This window comes from Protobothrops mucrosquamatus, unplaced genomic scaffold, assembly GCF_001527695.2.
Source record: "Protobothrops mucrosquamatus isolate PMUCROS unplaced genomic scaffold, P.Mucros_1.0 scaffold36, whole genome shotgun sequence".
Classification (NCBI taxonomy): domain Eukaryota; kingdom Metazoa; phylum Chordata; class Lepidosauria; order Squamata; family Viperidae; genus Protobothrops; species Protobothrops mucrosquamatus.
In genome coordinates, this window is record NW_015386420.1 from 639,877 (window position 1) to 657,792 (window position 17,916).

Genomic DNA, 17,916 nt, shown 5'->3' on the forward strand with positions numbered 1-17,916 from the left:
TGTTAACAGCAGATGTTAACAATAATGGAGCAGTCCCTCAGATAAATTGCCCCATGCTAGGGAGTACTATGTATCAAAACCAGAATCTTGAATTGGACTCAGAAGCGCACTGGCAACCACTGCAGCTTGCAAAGCAGAGATATAATGTTGTGTATTCTAGAAGCAAACATAACTGCCTGTGTCATTGCATTTTGAACCTGCTGAAGCTTCCAGATATTCTTCAAGGGCAGACCCATGAAGTGTGCATTATAGTAGTCCAATAGAAGGGTAACTAGGGCATGAGTGACCATGAACAGGACTTTCTGATCTAGGAATGGGAAAAACTGGCACAAAATACAAAGTTGTGCAAAAGCGCTCCTAATCATGACTGTCACCTGCTCTTTGAGCAGGAGTCATGATTCCAGGAGGACCCTCAGATCATGCACCAGGTGTGACTAGGGCAGTGCAACCACATCCAGCACTAAAAATGACATAGTCCTGGAATTGGCAAGCTATAAAAGCCAGAACCACTGTGACTTGCTAGGATTCAGCTGAAGCCTGTGGTTCCCCATCCAGACCCTCACAGCTTGCAGGCACCGTCCCGGTAAGACCTTCACAGAATTGCTTAATTCACTGAGGGGGCCAAGATATATTTTTGAGATACTTTTTTCTGAGTGCCCAGATCTAGTATGGAAATTTCCTCTCCCTGCAGATGTTTCTCCAAAAAGTGGCTGAAATTGTTGGGATTTTTTTTCTTGAAAACATACTGTGAGATTTCCTCAGAAATAAATTGTGGAAATAGTCCCTCTTAGCTCCCTTTGCACATTTGTAAGAAAAATATGTGCACCAGACAGAATGAGCATAGTTCACCAGAGGTTATGAGTAGAACAGCATTATATAAAGGATATTCATATAACTAGAGACTCAATGAGGTCATTGAGCATCTTTGTTCAGAATTTAATGAGTTTTTTAATAAACTAGAATGTGCTCCCTTATTATGATGACCTAATGAGTCACTTAATATGTGGGAAACTCTGAGGTCGAGCACTGCCTGCACCTGCAGCATTAAAATGTCGCTTGGCTGGCAATATCCACGTTTGATGTTAATCAACCTCCCAGTGTTTGCATTCAGCAAAGTATGAATGTTTAATTACCATAAAATGCAATCACCATTTCTTGCAGACAATGAATGACACATAGAGCTCATTGAGGTTATCAAAGAAGGACCAGTGGTCAATTGGGTCAATGATTTGAATTGTTTGACAGACCTATAGAAACAAAGTTCAAAAATCCCAAGTAACTTTGAGAAGTTTGCCACTGAATCTGTTAGAAAGAACTGTCATAATTAATTGAAGTTAACAAAAACCCTTGGTGATCAAAAGTTCAAGTTCAAGCTGTAGAGTTAATTTGGATTTACATTTCTTTGTTCTAAGTTTCTCATGAAGCATGATCTGATTACAAGGGTGAGCAGTTGCATCAGGGCATTATATGCATATTTTTCTAATAAAGGTGAAATCATTTTTAAGGTCCAAGTTACTGATACAAACAGAAGACTTCAAGAAGCTGGGAAAGAGGTAAGAAAATGGCTTTTGCAATTAATTCAACAAATGTTTTATGGAATGTGACATATGTGTACCTAATTTAACTATACTATGTTTGAAAATACTCAAGGTGCTAGCTCAGACAGAGGAAGTCATCCAGAGTAGACTTCAGCAGAGGAATATTATGACCGTGGTCGAAAAACTTCAGTTGTGCCTTCCAGGTTAGTTACAAATATTTAAATGCCAAATGTAGAATACCTCCAAATGTCACTACCAAAGTGAAATGTAGATATATTTCAACATAACTAATACAAAATTGAGCTTATGTTTGGGATACAGGGTATTTTCTGGAGAAACTATTGCTTAAAGACTTAAAAGGGATGTTTAAATGAGTTTAAATCAGTTATCTTTTTAAACTTTTTTTTAATTTCTTCATTTATATCCAGGATATTGATAGGAAATTCAAAGATGGAATATTGTTTATAATATTAATAGAAATATTATTTAACCATACAAATATTATTTAACCATTCATGGAACTCCCAAAGTTTAAAAGATAAGCTGAAACATCGTCATATACATCATTTCCCAAATCCCCCTTTCTGACATTTGGTTTTAATTAAATAGAGAAACATTACATTTTTACCATTATCTGTAAAACACCATGGTTCCCTGATGTGTTCTTCCTGTAACAGATGTTCCTGCCAACAGCAGTGATCTATTTTTGGCTGTGAATCCATTGTAATTTTCACTGCATTGGGTGGCCAATAAAGATAAATAAGTTAAAACAAAGTTTAAAAATGCTTTCAGATCCACCTAAACTAACTTTCTAAAATTCCTATTTTTACTGATTTCCCCCCCTTAAGTTTTGATCCTTATGTTGTAATACTTTCACAATGTCAAAAATGCATTTATATACAAATCTGATCATTTGGAAAGCCTCTGTATTTGGTTATATATTTTATAGTGAAATTTATGACAGTTAACATTTTTTTTTCTTACAGTATTGGAGATGTACAGCAAATTAAAAGAGCAGATGAATGTCAGAAGGTGAATTAATCATTTTTAACTCAATTAAATGTTTTAATGGTTCATCCATTTGTCTATTGCAATTACTTATGGAGTAGTAAAGCTTACTTTAGCGAGGACATTTAATGAATTTGGTCTGGTCATTGTATTCTTTTCCAGTCTTTGTTCCATGCTTTTCATTACAAATGAACAATTATTATGAGGAAAAATAACGTATTTTGAAGAGTTAGTAATTGGCTTTAAAAATTAAACTTTTAAGTCATATGCATGAAATTGAAATAATTAAATTTGGTTTATAATTCCAGTTTTTGATTTGATGTTATTATTTAAAAACAAATAGTTAATACATGATCAAAATAGCAAAATAGAGATTTTTCTCGCTGGTTAATATTTGACTTCGGTTGTCATCTGGTACACCATACAACTTTCAAAACAAGCTCTAAATGAATATGTGAATATTAATAATGAATAATTATAATTATAAATAAAAATGAATAATTATTTCTATTTGTTTTTGATATAATACATAATATAGTAAAATGTAGTATATAATATAATTATAACAATTCCTGGTGAGATACACCCTATAAGTCGCATTCTTTGATCTAACAATTTAATGTCTATATGTATTTTAATTATGTTGAAAAGCCACTAGAAAAAGAGTACAATATAGGTAAATGCTTTGCTTTCATCCTTCTCTAATTATTTTTTTAAAAATCTTACTATTTTTCAATCTCTGTCTCCCTTAGGATTTATATATCACCAATATACTTTTTTGGTAATAATCTTATTAAGAATTATGTTATACAAATAAAATTAATACATTCTACAGAGAATAAAAATATATATAAAAAGAAAGAAACCAATTGAAACTAAAAAAAATGAAGAAATAAAAAAGAAAAGAAATTTTCCTCTTCTTCCCCAGCAAGTGTAATCAGTGTAACACCATCTTTTTTTAAAAAAAAAAAAAGCTTAATGCCATTTCTTTCCATGTCTCATTCCATTCTCTATAATATTTTAAGACTTTATCCCTCCATCTTAGTAATATTCGAATTACATTAATAATAACAATAGCACTTAGACTTATATAGTGTTTTACAGCATTCTCTGAGTGGTTTATAATATCAGCATATATTAATATTAATATTAATATTAATATTAATATTAATAATATTAATATTAATATTAATAATAATAATAATAATAATAATAATAATAATAATAATAATAATAATAATAATAATAATAATAATAATAATAATAATAATAATAATAATAAAGTTGGAAGGACCTTGGAGGTCATCTAGTCCAACCCCCTACTCAGGAAGGAAACCATACACCATTTCGGACAATGGCTGTCCAGTCTCTTCTTAAAAATTTCCAGTGTTGGAGCATTCCCCTCTTCTGGAGGCAGGTTGTTCCACTGGTTAATTGTTCTAACTGTCAGGAAATTTCTCCTTAGTTCCAGGTTGCTTCTCTCCTTGATTAGTTTCCATCCGTTGCTTTTTGTCCTGCTCCCAATAGTCTAGGTCCTCATTTTACTGACCTCAGAAGGATAGGAGACTGAGTCAACTTTGAGCCCATCAGGATCGGACTCCTGATGGGCTCAGGAGAGTTAGCCTGCAATACTGCATTATAACAACTGCACCACCAGAACTCCTAATAAACCCACTTTAAATCCATCCTTTTACATTTTCTATTTAAATACCCCCACCTCATTTTCAAATAAATTTTTTAAAGCATTGTCATCCAATCTTAATCAAAAATCCATTAAACTTCACCAGAGATAACATTCCATCTTCACTAACAAAATCCTTAAAACATTGTCATATAATCCCAAACTGTTAAAATCCATTAGACATTACCAGAAATAGTAACCCACTTATATTAACCTTGATTAAATAAACTGATTTTGTATTCTTTTACTTTCTGTCAACAATCTTTAGTTCCCTCAAACAAAATCTAAACACCTACTTTCTTCATATTTTCTTTATCTTTTCTCTCAGAATTGTTGGCATTCTGAAGTTTAAATTCAGTAAAGAAAAAATGTCCATATCGCTGTTCATATTTTCACTGTCACTTCTTACGAAATCTTTGACAATTCCAATGTCCATTTTGAAAATCCATTGTAGAGAAATTATCCACATAATTTTCCTGCTATTCATATGTCTTTTGTAATTATCAAATCATCATCCAGTATCATTTGTAAATCAATTATTTCCCTCTCTTTTTATAAGTTATCATTTTTAAATCTATATTCGGATCAATTTCAATTTTATTCAGTGGAGCTTTCTCATCAATAAAATCTTCCAATTCTATAATAGCAGAGAGCATTATAATTATTTCACCCATTCAACACAAAAATACTTTAGAGTAGCCATTAAAGCCATTAATATATTTATTTCCTTCTAGTGCCCTCTAGTGTCTAACTTCAGAGTTGTCGTATCAGTTATTTAGATATAAACAAAAATATTTCCCACAGGAAAAGGGCCTTTTAATTAACTTCAAAGTCTTTAATTCAAATCCTTCTGAACCTTTAATCCATTACAATTTTATAAAATCAGCACTGTATTTACCCTTTTGCTGTATATTCTGAAAAAATTCTTACAAAATTTTATTCATAATTTTCTTTATTAAATGATTGAAGGAGAATTCACCCAGCAAACACAATCAAACTTGAGGTTCCGAATGTTTTTAGTCTTTTAGCGAGCAGTAATTTAAAAAAAACCCTTCTAAAGTGTATCCAGTATCATTTCTTCCTCCTTTTCTTCTCCACTCTTATATGAGACTAGATTATTCAGGAATTTAGGCTATCTTTTTTTGTTTGTTTAAAAAAATATGCTTGCTATATTTCCCCCTCCCTTTCTGTCTTAAAAAATATGGTTTCTTGTTTTTTCCCTAGATATTATTCTGCTCTAAAAACAATGGAACAGCTAGAAAACATATACTTCCCTAGAGTTAGTCAGTATCGGTTTTGCCAAATCATGATGGGGAACCTTCCAAAGCTTCGTGAGGAAATTAAAGGGATTTCCATGTCAGATCTGAAGGACTTCTTGGAGAGCATCCGGAAGCATTCAGATAAAATTGGTGAAATGGCAATGAAACAGGTAAACATCCTGAAATGCTCATTTTGATATATTATTAAATAAAGCCTGGCTGCAACAATCAAATTTAGCTTTTGTTCCTATTCTCAGGGAACTTTCTCTGATAAAAGTATAGCATCCAAGTGCCTCTTTATTATCATTATGAATACATATATGTCAGCCTTCTTTACAGGAACATAGCCTTTTCCTACCCATTTTGAATGATAAAATACAGTTTTACATCTAAATGGTAAAACTGAATGAATGAGATTCACATTGGTTGCATGCCAAAATAAAACCAGTGGAATCATTCTGGAAAGCCTTCATGTGTAACTCTAGATATGTGGCAAAAACCTTGGAGAGGGGTCTAGAATTGGGTGGATGTTTGTCTTCTTCCCATAAACACTCTGTCAAAAATATTTGACCATGCTGGGCTCTTTTGCCAAGGGTACATTCTGCTGACCGGCTGTAAAGTGGATGTGCTTGGGTGGAGCCAGAGTGTTTTAAGGACTGAAGCTTTCATGTGCCCACTATATATTTTTTTCCTTCTTCTTTCCGTTCCTTATATCATCCCCCACTTCAGTTGGGTTGGTTGAAAGAAGGTTTAGCATCCTTCTTCCACATTTGTTTCCATCATATATTCAGCTGCACAGCAAGTTTGCCACACTGCATCCACTATTTTGAAAAATGCTGAGGTTTGCTGGATCCAGCTAAAGCATTCTGCCCTCGTTATGACTTGCATTTGTTTCTTAGGATGTAAAAGAGACCTCATTGATTATTTTCTTGATTGTGTGCACTTTATAAATTCAGGCACAGCAGCAAAAAACTTTTAATACTGCTCTTCAGAAGCAGAGCAGTTTGTGCTGTGGAAAGAATGTATACATAAATAGCAATGGAATTGCAGAAGCAAGGAGTGAAATAGTTTCAAAGCAAAACGTAGAAGATGAAGAAGAACACGAAGAGGAGGTATTTCAGTGGATTTTATTGTATTTTGATGGTTAGGTATGTCCATTGTAGACCAAGGTTCAACTGAGAAATAAGCAGACATCTGAAGTTTATATCAAAAAATTCTGATATAAGATGAAACTTTAAAAAAAATTGCTCACGGCATAAAATGCTATAATGTTTGATAAATATAATTCATATGAATTTGATTTTGCTGAATGTTTTATGCTACTCTTTCTAGTTATCAGGAAAGAAGAAAATGTAGGAGATTATCTCCATTTTGTCCTTCCTGGATAACAGCTTCACTACATAAACTATCAATTATCAAATATCTATTGCCACAGTAACTGTCCTAGATTGAGATAATTTTGGAAAGCATCTTGAGCTTATTTGAGATGGAAAATCACAGAAAATTCACAATAAAGAAAACAATGTTTTGTTTTATTAGCATGACAGATGTTTCTGTGACAAATGGATTCTACTATATTCATAAAGGAAGTCATAACCTAGTACATATGATCTTTTTTGTTGAATTCATACAGCCCAAAATAAAGTGAGAAGATGCATAATTCTACAGCATGTGAGATGTAGCCTCCACCGATGGGTTATCGAAGCCTTCCTGCTCAGTTTAGACTAAGACCAAACTTTGGCCACGCCTCCCTAGGGCGGTCCTTCCCCAGTTTGTTCTTAGTCTCGGCTCAGTAAGGACACAACTTAGCATAGCTCCTCAAATAATTTAATTGTATTTAGCTTTAGGTAAAGTGAGTTAGCAAGATTCATTCGTTTTATTATTTTTCCCTTCAATCTTATTACCTATTAGAACGATTGTAGAAGGGGTTTTGGCTTGCTGTATTTCAGCCCTCAGGGGACTCCCTGCAGGGACGCGCTTCCCTGGGAGCCTCGAGTTTGCCGTTTGCCTCCGTTTCACTCCGCCTTTGAGCGCTGCGAAAGGGATTCCCCTGAGCGTTTGGGAGCCTTTTTTCCATAGATTCGTCTGCCTCACGCTGTGAAGGAGTTTCCCTGAAAGTAAACTGTTTTTGGCTTCGATCGGCTGTTTGGCGCTGTGAGGGGTTTTCCCTGAGCGCTAGGAGGCTTTTTCTTCGGCTCGAAGTTTTGGCGCAGAGCTGGGATTTCCCTCACCGCTTGCGAGTCCGTTCTTAGCTCGGTTGATTTGACACGGAGAGGGGGAATTTCCCCAGGTCAGGAACGGACAGTATTCGAGCTGGAAGGTTGGGCGAGTGGATTTCTTCTCCTCGTGGCCACGAGGCTCTGGCGAATAGCGGAGGCCTGTTTACCTGAGCTGCAAATCGCAAGTTGTTTGCCTTATTCTCGAAGGGAGCGAAGACTGGGTGGCAGAGACCCGTGGGCCCCTTGGCCACCTGGCAGGACCTTATATATCGCTTCCCTTTCCTCTAGCGTCGCCATTTGGCGGCCACGAGGCTTGTGACCGCCATTTTGTTTTTTCGTACTAGGTGTGGCCGCCATTTTGGTGGGGCATTCACATTGACGGAGATTAGGCCTGCAAAAGAACATTTTACAGCCTGCTGTGTTGGGCTTTCTAGGGGGTGTTCCACAATTTTTTTCTGATCCTTTCAAGGATTACATTTAGAAGAAAAGATTCTTCTTTTTTTCTCATCGTTTGTATTATCTAATAACCTTATTCCTGATACACTTATTGGGAGAATTTATTCCACCTGTTCTAATAGCTCGCGGCGCTGTGCCTGCAGGGCCTAAACAGGCAGCTTTACTAATCTGTCTGGCTATTTGCCATTGTGGTTGTCTTAGGGCGCAGGAAGACTCCCTCCCGGACAACTTGATCTGCGCGTTTACCCCCATTGCAGGGCTTCTCCCATTTGGAAGGTCCGGCTCACAATGGCAGATGGTGTTTCTCCTCAGACTTCGCAGGGTTCAGTTGCCCCCCCCCCCGCACAATCCAAGCGCAGATCTTCTGATGTAGGCGCGGGGGGAAAGAAAAAAGCCAAAACCAAACATCTGCCTGCAGAACCCTCCAAGGCTGCTGAGCGAGAGGCCACGAGAAGACATCTGGCATTGGAGAAAGAATTCTCCAGGACACAAAGGCTCAGGTCCAGTGAAGCTGACGTGGTTCCCCCTGCTTCTCTGGGCAGTTCACCATTTGAGCTTCCACCAGTGCCTTCTTATCAAGCTCCTATGGCTTGGTCTCCTCAAGGGGGAACTGAACAGGTTGGTCTCCCTTCTTCCCCTCCAGGTTTCCCGCTCTTTCCTTCTAGTCCTTCAGTCCCAGTTACCTCAAACACCCTTCAGCCCGCTGAGGCCTCTACTTCTGGGGTTGTCCCTACAGAGCAAACTTTCTGGGCACAACAGTTTAACACCTTTATGCAACAGGCCTTCACCCAATTTATGGCATCCTCCATGGGTCAGGGACCTTCACAGGCCCCATCCACCTCACCTCCAACCTTGCCAGCAGGTCGCATTGAGGGTCTACAGTCCACAGGCTCTGGTATTTCTGAGACCTCCTCTCACCTTGGGGAGGCCGAGTTGGTTGACTTAGACGCACCTGACCTGCCTATGTCAGAGGATGAAGAGGGAGCTTCTGATCCGGCTCCAACGTCCGGTCTCTTCGATCCTTCTCTTTTTAAATCCCTTTTATTAAAGGCCTGTACCACGGCCAATTTGGTCACAGAACAGGAACCTGAACCTTCTACATCGACTCCACAGGAGTCAAACCCCTTATTTACGGTGAAGGTTGTGGAGGAAAAACATATTCCTTGCCCTGCAGTGTTCCACACCACGGTGGAGGACCAGTGGGCATCACTGTCCACTTCCACTCAACCCAGCAGCATGGAAAAGAAACTATTTAATGTTTCCCCTAAATTTTCTTCCCTCCTTGAGGTTCCTAAGGTAGATGCCCCGCTGACGTCCTTATTCTCCACGTCCACAGTTCCGGGTGACATGGCAGAAAACCTCAAGGCGGAGGATAAAAGATTTGAGTTTTCTCTCCGCAGAGCTCATCAGGCCTCAGTCTGGGCCATCAAGGCGGCGACTTCTTCATCCTTCTTTGCGAAGACCTCCATCATGTGGCTCCGTGAGTTACAGGCTTTAATTCCCCCTGATCAGGTGCGTGCGCAACAAAATCTGGGGAAACTGATGGCTGCTGCGGAATTTATCGCAGACGCATCCCTCCACGCGGTCAAGCACTCTGCCAGGTCTATAGCTGCCACGGTAGCGTCTCGTAGATTCTTGTGGCTCAAGCAGTGGAGGGCAGATCTTAAATCAAGATGGCGTCTGGCTACAGACACATATAAGGGTAATTAGCTATTTGGGGCAGTTTTAGAACCGCACCTGGTTGAAGGTAAGGACAAAAGGAAAACATTGGCTCACCCCTTCAAAAAGGCGGATAGGAGACCCCATCAAGAATTCCGCAGACAGTCCTTTCGGACTGGAGCTTCCTGGGAGTGGCGGCAGCCCTTTCGAGCAGGGCAGTCCTGGGATGGGCCCAGAGGTTCCCGATCCTTTTCCCCCAGACAGGATCGACAACAGGGCCGCCAGAACACAGGAACCAGGGGGCAATACCAGAACAAGCGCCCCTTTAGGGGAGCTGGAGGACGTTCATTCAGGAGGTCCAAGTGACGCCATTATGGATCCTCCCATAGGAGGTCGCTTGACTCTGTTCAGCGACGTTTGGGAGGTCACCACCAACGATGCTTGGGTAAGGGAGACCATAAGGCTAGGACTAGCCTTAGAATTCCACTCCATCCCCCCAGACAGATTCATCCAGTGTCCAACCTCAAAACACGCAAACAGGGCTGGGCTAGTCTCCAAGGCCATTTCCCATCTGTTAGATATAAAGGCCATAGAGCCGGTTCCTCCGGATCAAAGGGGAAAGGGGTTTTACTCCGTCCTCTTTGTGGTTCCCAAAACATCGGGAGGTTGGAGAGCGATCTTGGATCTGAAGGGACTGAACCATTTCATAGCCTACAGGCGGTTCAAAATGCAGTCCCTCAGATACATCCTGGCCAGTATCAGGAAGGGAGATTATCTCTCTTCCATAGATCTGACAGAGGCTTATCTTCATGTCCCAATCAGACCCCATCACCGCAGGTTCCTCCGTTTTTGCCATGCACACAGGCATTATCAGTACAGGGCTCTGCCCTTTGGTCTTTCTTCGGCCCCTCGCGTCTTCACAAAGCTACTGGCGGTATTAGCAGCCCATCTCAGGCTGATACCGGTAAGAGTACAGTGCTACCTGGACGACATCATTGTCCAGTCCAGGTCGTTCCGGGCAGCACAGTTGGATCTACAAATCACAATTCAGACTCTTCAGAGGCACGGCTTCTCCGTGAATTTCAAAAAGAGTCACACCATTCCGACCACTCGGATTCTACACTTAGGCGCGGTGATAGATTCGAACCTGTGCAAGGTATATCTATCCCAAGAACGCAAAGACAGCATCAAATCCTTAGTTTGCAATATCCAGAAAAACAAGGTGGTTCCACTGGTTCAGCTGTCTCAGCTATTGGGGAAAATGATTTCGTGTCTGGGCATAGTACCTTGGGCACGACTTCACTCCAGACACCTCCAGTGGTTCCTCCTACCTTTCCAGAGGAAGAACATGAGTGCCTCCATACGGAAAGTGAGAGTTCCTCACCACACTCTAGTGTCTCTCCACTGGTGGGTGTCGGCAGCCATACACAAGGGTTCATTGTTCAAGGAGCCTCACAGACTCGTCCTGACCACGGACGCCAGCTTGTTCGGCTGGGGCGCGCACATGCAGACTCACATGGCACAGGGACAGTGGTTCCAATCCGATCTCGCTCACATCATCAATTGGTTGGAGCTCAGGGCTGTACACCTGGCTTTACGCCAATTTGCCCACATAGTAGCGGGAAGACACGTCCTGGTAATGACGGACAATGTCGCAACCAAGGCCCATGTCAACAGGCAGGGGGGGACCAGGTCTTGGACCCTCATACAGGAAGCTCTATCCCTGGGCCTGTGGGCAGAACTCAATCTGGCATCCATTTGCGCAGAGCACATCTCCGGGGAGGCGAATCGTCAGGCCGATTCTTTGAGCAGGGTATTGATAGACCACTCAGAGTGGCACCTAGATCCGGCTCTTTTCATGAGAATAGTGGAAAGGTTTGGGCAACCTCAGGTGGACTTGTTTGCCTCGTCGGCAAACGCTCAACTACCCAGATTTTTCACAAGGTTTCCATCACCGGGGCCGGAGGGAACAGATGCGCTCCGCAGCCCTTGGCCCAAGGGGCTCCTGTATGCATTCCCCCCTCTTCCTCTGATTCAGGCTGTCATCAGGAAACTGCTTTTGGAACAGGCGGAGTTGATCCTGTTGGTCCCTCACTGGCCAAGGAGACCTTGGTTTGCAGACCTCGTGGATCTGTCGGTCTCTCCGCCATGGAAGATCCCACCAAATCTAGTTGCTCTCAGTCAGGGTCAGCTACAACATCCGGATCCGCAGTGGCTTCAGTTAGCTGCTTGGCACTTGAGCGGGAGAGTTTAGCCAGGCAGTCATTTTCCCCAGACGTCATAGCGGTAATTCAAGCCTCCAGACGTCCTTCAACTAACAGAATTTATGATGCCACATGGAGGCATTTCTGCGCATGGTGCGCCTCCCAGGGTTTAGATCCGTTGAAAGTCTCCATTCCAATCATCTTGGATTTCCTCTTAGAGGGCCTGAACAAGGGCCTGGCCTATAACACTATACGTAGACAAATTGCTGCTTTGTCCTCAGTTCTCACTTGTGAGAATCATGCGCAACTATCCCATCACCCGACAGTCAGGGCTTTCCTTAAGGGTGCAGTTCACACTGCTCCTCCCGTGGTGCATAGATACCCCACGTGGGATTTACCAAAGGTGTTGCAGGTTGTCACGGGGCCACCCTTTGAACCTATTAGGTCTTGCTCCTTACACTTCCTTTCTCTGAAGTCGCCTTTTTGGTTGCCATTACTTCGGCAAGACGTATTTCTGAACTGGCCGCGCTCTCGGTCAGAGGGGACCTCTGTAACTTTCTGGATGACAGGGTGGTCCTTCGGTTGGACCCGTCCTTCATCCTGAAGGTCAATACTTGTTTTCACAGATCTCAGGACCTGGTTCTTCCAAATTTTTGTCCTCGACCATCCCATCGACTGGAAAAGATGAGGCACACGTTGGACGTGCGACGGGCCATGCATCACTATGTAAAACGTACAGAGCCTTTTCGCAGGACTGAGGCTCTGTTTGTGTCTTTCCATCCTTCTTCCAAGGGTCTGAAGGTATCATCTTCAACCATTGGAAGATGGATCAGGGCATGCATCTCTTATGCATACAAGTCTCAGTCTCTTCAGGTTCCGGCGAACGTCACAGCTCATTCCACGCGTAGTGCAGCCACGACTACGGCTTATTCTGCCCAGGCTTCGGTGGAAGAGATTTGTCGGGCAGCCACCTGGTCTTCTCCCTCTTCTTTTATAAGGCATTACAAACTTGATCAGTTTGCAGCGGCTGATGCGGCCTTTGGCAGGAGGGTCTTGCAGTGGGTGGTGGCGGCTCACGACTCACAGGCCTAGACTTCCCTCCCATTGGGGGACATTGCGGCTTGGGTATGTCCCATCGGTGGAGGCTACATCTCACATGCTATAGAATGGGCGTTGTCTTACCTGAACGCCATTTCTCAGCATGTAGATGTAGCCTCCACACCCGCCCTTATAGGTGAGTCTAGGCGGTACTTTCAGGAGGAATGTTGTGTCAGACCATATTAGCTTCGCCTCGTCAATCAACAAACTGGGGAAGGACCGCCCTAGGGAGGCGTGGCCAAAGTTTGGTCTTAGTCTAAACTGAGCAGGAAGGCTTCGATAACCCATCGGTGGAGGCTACATCTACATGCTGAGAAATGGCGTTCAGGTAAGACAACGCCCATTTATATACATACTGTTTAATACACTGGTTTTATTTATTACTACCATTGCCCTTTTTATTCTTTACTAGCCCTGGTTAAGCTTTCACACACAAACCCCAGTTTTGTTAGATTAAGGCACCTTTGGGGAGGACTTTTATAAAGTGTATTTTATAATTTAACTACTGATGGAGCACAGTAGTAATCTTTTTGAATAAGTACTCTTTAGTTACCATAACAATCACGAAACTACTCATAACAAAATTTTGCTCATAGAAAACAGTATTGGTTTTCATTGAGCCTATTTTTAATTTATGCTAAAAGTTTGCTTTGTAATATTATAGCTGATTGGAAGTTATATTCTTGCCTTTTTTGGGGGGGGGGATGCATTTTTACAGGTTTTGACTGCTCACGATCTGGTAGATTTTTCTCCTGTATATAGATGCCTACATATTTATTCAGTTCTGGTATGTATATATGAACATATGTATATATGCTATACATGAAACCCTTTTATTTGTTTATATATATATATATAGAAATGTACGTACAGTCTAATATTAAATATGTGCGTGCAATTTATTGCCTGCTAGTAAAGCTTGCCTATTTAGTTGCAGCATTGTTTTTTCATTCATAAAAAGAGTCCTTCTGTAAAGACAAGAGCCTTTGAGCCACTAGAGGCTCTGTTTTACCAGCAGAAAAAGAATACATTTCCCCTAGTTTCCCCTCTCTTCTTAATTCCCATTGTCACCTCATTCATATCTCAGTCTATTAAGCCAATGTGTGATAGTATGAACTCTTACATGAATTAGCTAATCCAGTTTCTGGAGGGCCAGAAACAGGGTATGTGAGGAGCATATAGGAACATTATACCTGATAGATCTGAAAGATCACTGTTTTTCTAACAGCAAGCAAAGATTGATTAGCTAATTCATGTAAGAGTTCATACTATCACACATTGGCTTAAAAGACTGAGATATGAATTAACCTATAAACCATGGGCACATTCAGCTGGGATATGCTATAGTAATAAAGCATGAATCTGTAATTAGCTATAGCTTCTTGTTCCATCCAAAATGGGAAACTATAGCAAACAGCTTCAGAACAAGGCATGAAAATGAAGAAGTCATGAAATGACATTAACTTCAAGTGATGGCTCATTCTAAAACTATTAAGCATTGTTCGGTAATTTGGGAATTGTTTCCACTATGAGACAGAATGATAGGATTGCTTCCACTATGAGACAGAATGATATATAGACAAAACGTATCTGGAACATTGATTTAAAGGAGTATTTTTAAAATAAAATGTCTGTAGTAAAACAGAATCGGACAGTACATGCACACAGTATACTGTATATTTGAAGTTATTAGTATCCCATATTTTTTTAAAAAAGCTATTTTTCATATTCAGAAGTGTGGGGACATTTATCATAAAGATATTTGGGAGAACAAAGAGATGTCTTAAATTGTGTATATTTTTTGTTTAGGGTGATGCAGAAACATTTGAAAACTACTATAGAAAACAGAGGAGGAAACAAGCAAGACTAGTTTTACAGCCACAGTCAAACATGGTACTTGAATTTAAAAAAGAAAAGATTTATACAACCTTTCACATTGCTTTCTGTTAAATGATTGTGTTCTTTTCTTACAGCATGAAACAGTAGAAGATTACAGAAGATACTTCAGTCAAATTGTAGGGTGAGTAAAGCTGCTATCTGTACTTATTACAACTTTTCAATTGGTTTGCATATGCTTTTTTGCCTTATTTTTGCTATATTAACACTAGCAATTGATATTTTAAGATAGCAAGGAGTAGGAACAGTTGTGCTCCTTTGCTCCTCCCATCATCATATATCAAATTATGTTTTCTTGAAAATAAATAATGTGTGTATTAAAGAATTGGATCTATTAGATGTTAAAATCTTACAGCTTTATTTGGAACTTTTGGTGGTAACTGGATTAAAGAAGACAGTACTAATTTAATTTGCCTATTAAGAAATGGGTTATGGGATGTTATTTGTTAGCTAAAAGGAGGGGAAAAGATCATGGAATTCTTTGTACTTGTCATGATGATGGTGGCATGTCAGAGCGTGCACAGTCTTATTGCACACGATAACTCAGGAGTAAACAGTGGTCTGTAATAAATGGTGGTTTATCTTACACTATCTACAATATCATACACCAGGAACAATATACATACATGTGCTAATACAACAGGCTCCAACAAACCACAGTTAGAGCAGGAAACGGAAGAGAGAGAGAACACATTTGTGGAGCCTTCCCTTTAAACAAAGGCTCTTAAAGGGACACAGACTCTGCTGAGTCATTCCCATCATTACATCTTACATTACATAAGCTGGTTAGCTGTTAAATCATTACCTTGACATGGCAAGTCCCTTTCTTGCAATGGGAGGAGTTTTTTAATTCATTTTTTTTCTTTTTTCTGGAACTTTTTTCTTTTTTCAGTTGCATTATCTTGTATTGTTCTATTCAGAACTTTTAAGAATATTTTTAAAATATAAAGAATTGGATATTTAGGGTATAGAGACTATTGATGCCTTAGTGACATATTCTTTCTAAGGCCTGCTGACAATTATCATATTTCCACTACAGCATCCCAGAATTTACAGGCTGACGTTGCATAGTCTATAACTTAAAACCACGAGTCTTATGCACAGCAACTATGACAGCTATTATTAAGCAAAAAACACTGCTCCCTTCTTAGATAGCAATTGACTGAATCTCTCGTTTATGAGCATCCATTGATTGCCAAGATGTCTTCAGTGCACTACAAGCCAGCCCATATTCAGTTGTTGGTTTTCTGTTGATTTATAATAAAGTTCACCGTCTCTAGGCAATCAGTCCTGCCTTGCTTTCCCACACAATCTTGCTATGTTGAATGCATGAACAAAAAATATGCTCTCCCACTGAGGTGCAGTCTGAGGGGTAAACGTCTACATTTATTACTGTATCTTAGATATACTTTTCCTAATTAAATGGAGAAATATGGGTTTCTTCACACATTCCCTTTAGTTAAGCACTAAAGGTGTGAATGGGACTGACACTACAAAAGTTTGGGAAATGGCTAGTGAAGCCTCCAGGTTTGGGGGCTGAGGATGAAAGGGGGAGGAAAAGGGAGAGCACTGCGCTTTATTGCCCTTTATCAATTATATCTCAGGAAAATCACATTGATTCCACTATTTCTCATCCTGTTCAGTTTTTTTGTCGTGGAGGATCACATTTTACACGCAACCCAAGGATTAATAACAAGAGCTTACACAGATGAACTTTGGAACATGGCACTTTCAAAGATTATCGCTGTCCTTAGAACTCATTCAGTAAGTGAGCTGTTTTTTTTTTTTAAGCTTCCCTTTAAATTTACTTACTTAAGACCCTGTAGAGTATGTTTAGAGGAAGGAGAATGTGGGGAAGGCTTGAAATGGTGGTGATGGTGGTGGTGCAGAATGCAGGTCTAACATGTGGAGGGGGGTATTGGTAATTAAAAATTGCTCAGATTTGGGAGAGAGCCCATGAAGCCTTTGTTTGTCCTTGCACTATCTGGCTTTGAGTCACAGCCGTGGGCTATCTGCATAATCCCCCGCTGATTTACAACTCCCCAGGTCTTCCAAACTGTTCGTATTCTGAACAGTTTAGAATATGCAGAGTTAATCTGCTCTTATTATTGCAATCTGTCCTAATTAGTTTCAACTGACCTCTTTATTAGATCAGAGTGAATTAGTTGAGCATTGAAAATAGCATCAGGAAATAGTTTCTAATTATAATTCCAAACCCTTTTCCAAAGTAAACTTCACTGGCAAAACTCTTAGCCTTAGGACAGCTCTAAATTGTAACAGAGTTGTACACTACCTACTAGACCTTATTAGCTGTTCTTGGGTTGGGGAATTATAAACAAATATCATTTAGTCTTATAAAGTTATCTTTTCCTAATTTTTTGCAATTTTTTGCCTATAAAAGAATAAAATAGCAAAAATTGCTAATAGCTGATGGATTTTTATTGTGACAGTTTGTCAGTAAATAGAAGCAAATGGTTATCTAACATAAACCCAGACTATTTCTTTTGTTCATTTATCACATTTATGTAGCCACCCATCTAACAAAATGTGACTGTGGGCAGCGCACAAACATAACAGCCATTAAAAACTACATAACAATCTACAAGGAGTCAATTATAAATAAAATAAATATATAAAACCCAAGAATGTGAGAGAACAACCATCACTTGACCTCATACAGCCACCTTGCAGGCTCCCTATGGATCCCCAGAGCTGATGAAAAAAGCATATGTTAAGTGCCTGAAAAATACATGTCTTAAGGCTAAGTATATATACGGAAAACATGTATATAGAAAAGCCTACACATGTTCATGCAATATTTTTCAAGTTGTTTTCTATCATCAATAACACTTTTTATGGTCTCAGCAGATGACAGAATCAGGCCAATCTTATCTGAAT

At 40.0% G+C, this 17,916-nt stretch overlaps 1 protein-coding gene across 1 annotated transcript in view; it reads left to right on the forward strand.

Annotated features, from left to right (window-relative positions):
* Window positions 1-17,916, forward strand: part of EXOC6 (exocyst complex component 6) — a 105,716-nt gene that overhangs the window by 22,975 nt on the left and 64,825 nt on the right. The window contains exons 3-11 of the mRNA XM_015811279.1: window positions 1,506-1,553; window positions 1,651-1,741; window positions 2,525-2,570; window positions 5,452-5,656; window positions 6,443-6,598; window positions 13,841-13,909; window positions 14,932-15,015; window positions 15,096-15,142; window positions 16,662-16,782. Coding sequence (XP_015666765.1) covers window positions 1,506-1,553; window positions 1,651-1,741; window positions 2,525-2,570; window positions 5,452-5,656; window positions 6,443-6,598; window positions 13,841-13,909; window positions 14,932-15,015; window positions 15,096-15,142; window positions 16,662-16,782 — 867 coding nt within the window. The remainder of the gene's footprint in view (window positions 1-1,505; window positions 1,554-1,650; window positions 1,742-2,524; window positions 2,571-5,451; window positions 5,657-6,442; window positions 6,599-13,840; window positions 13,910-14,931; window positions 15,016-15,095; window positions 15,143-16,661; window positions 16,783-17,916) is intronic.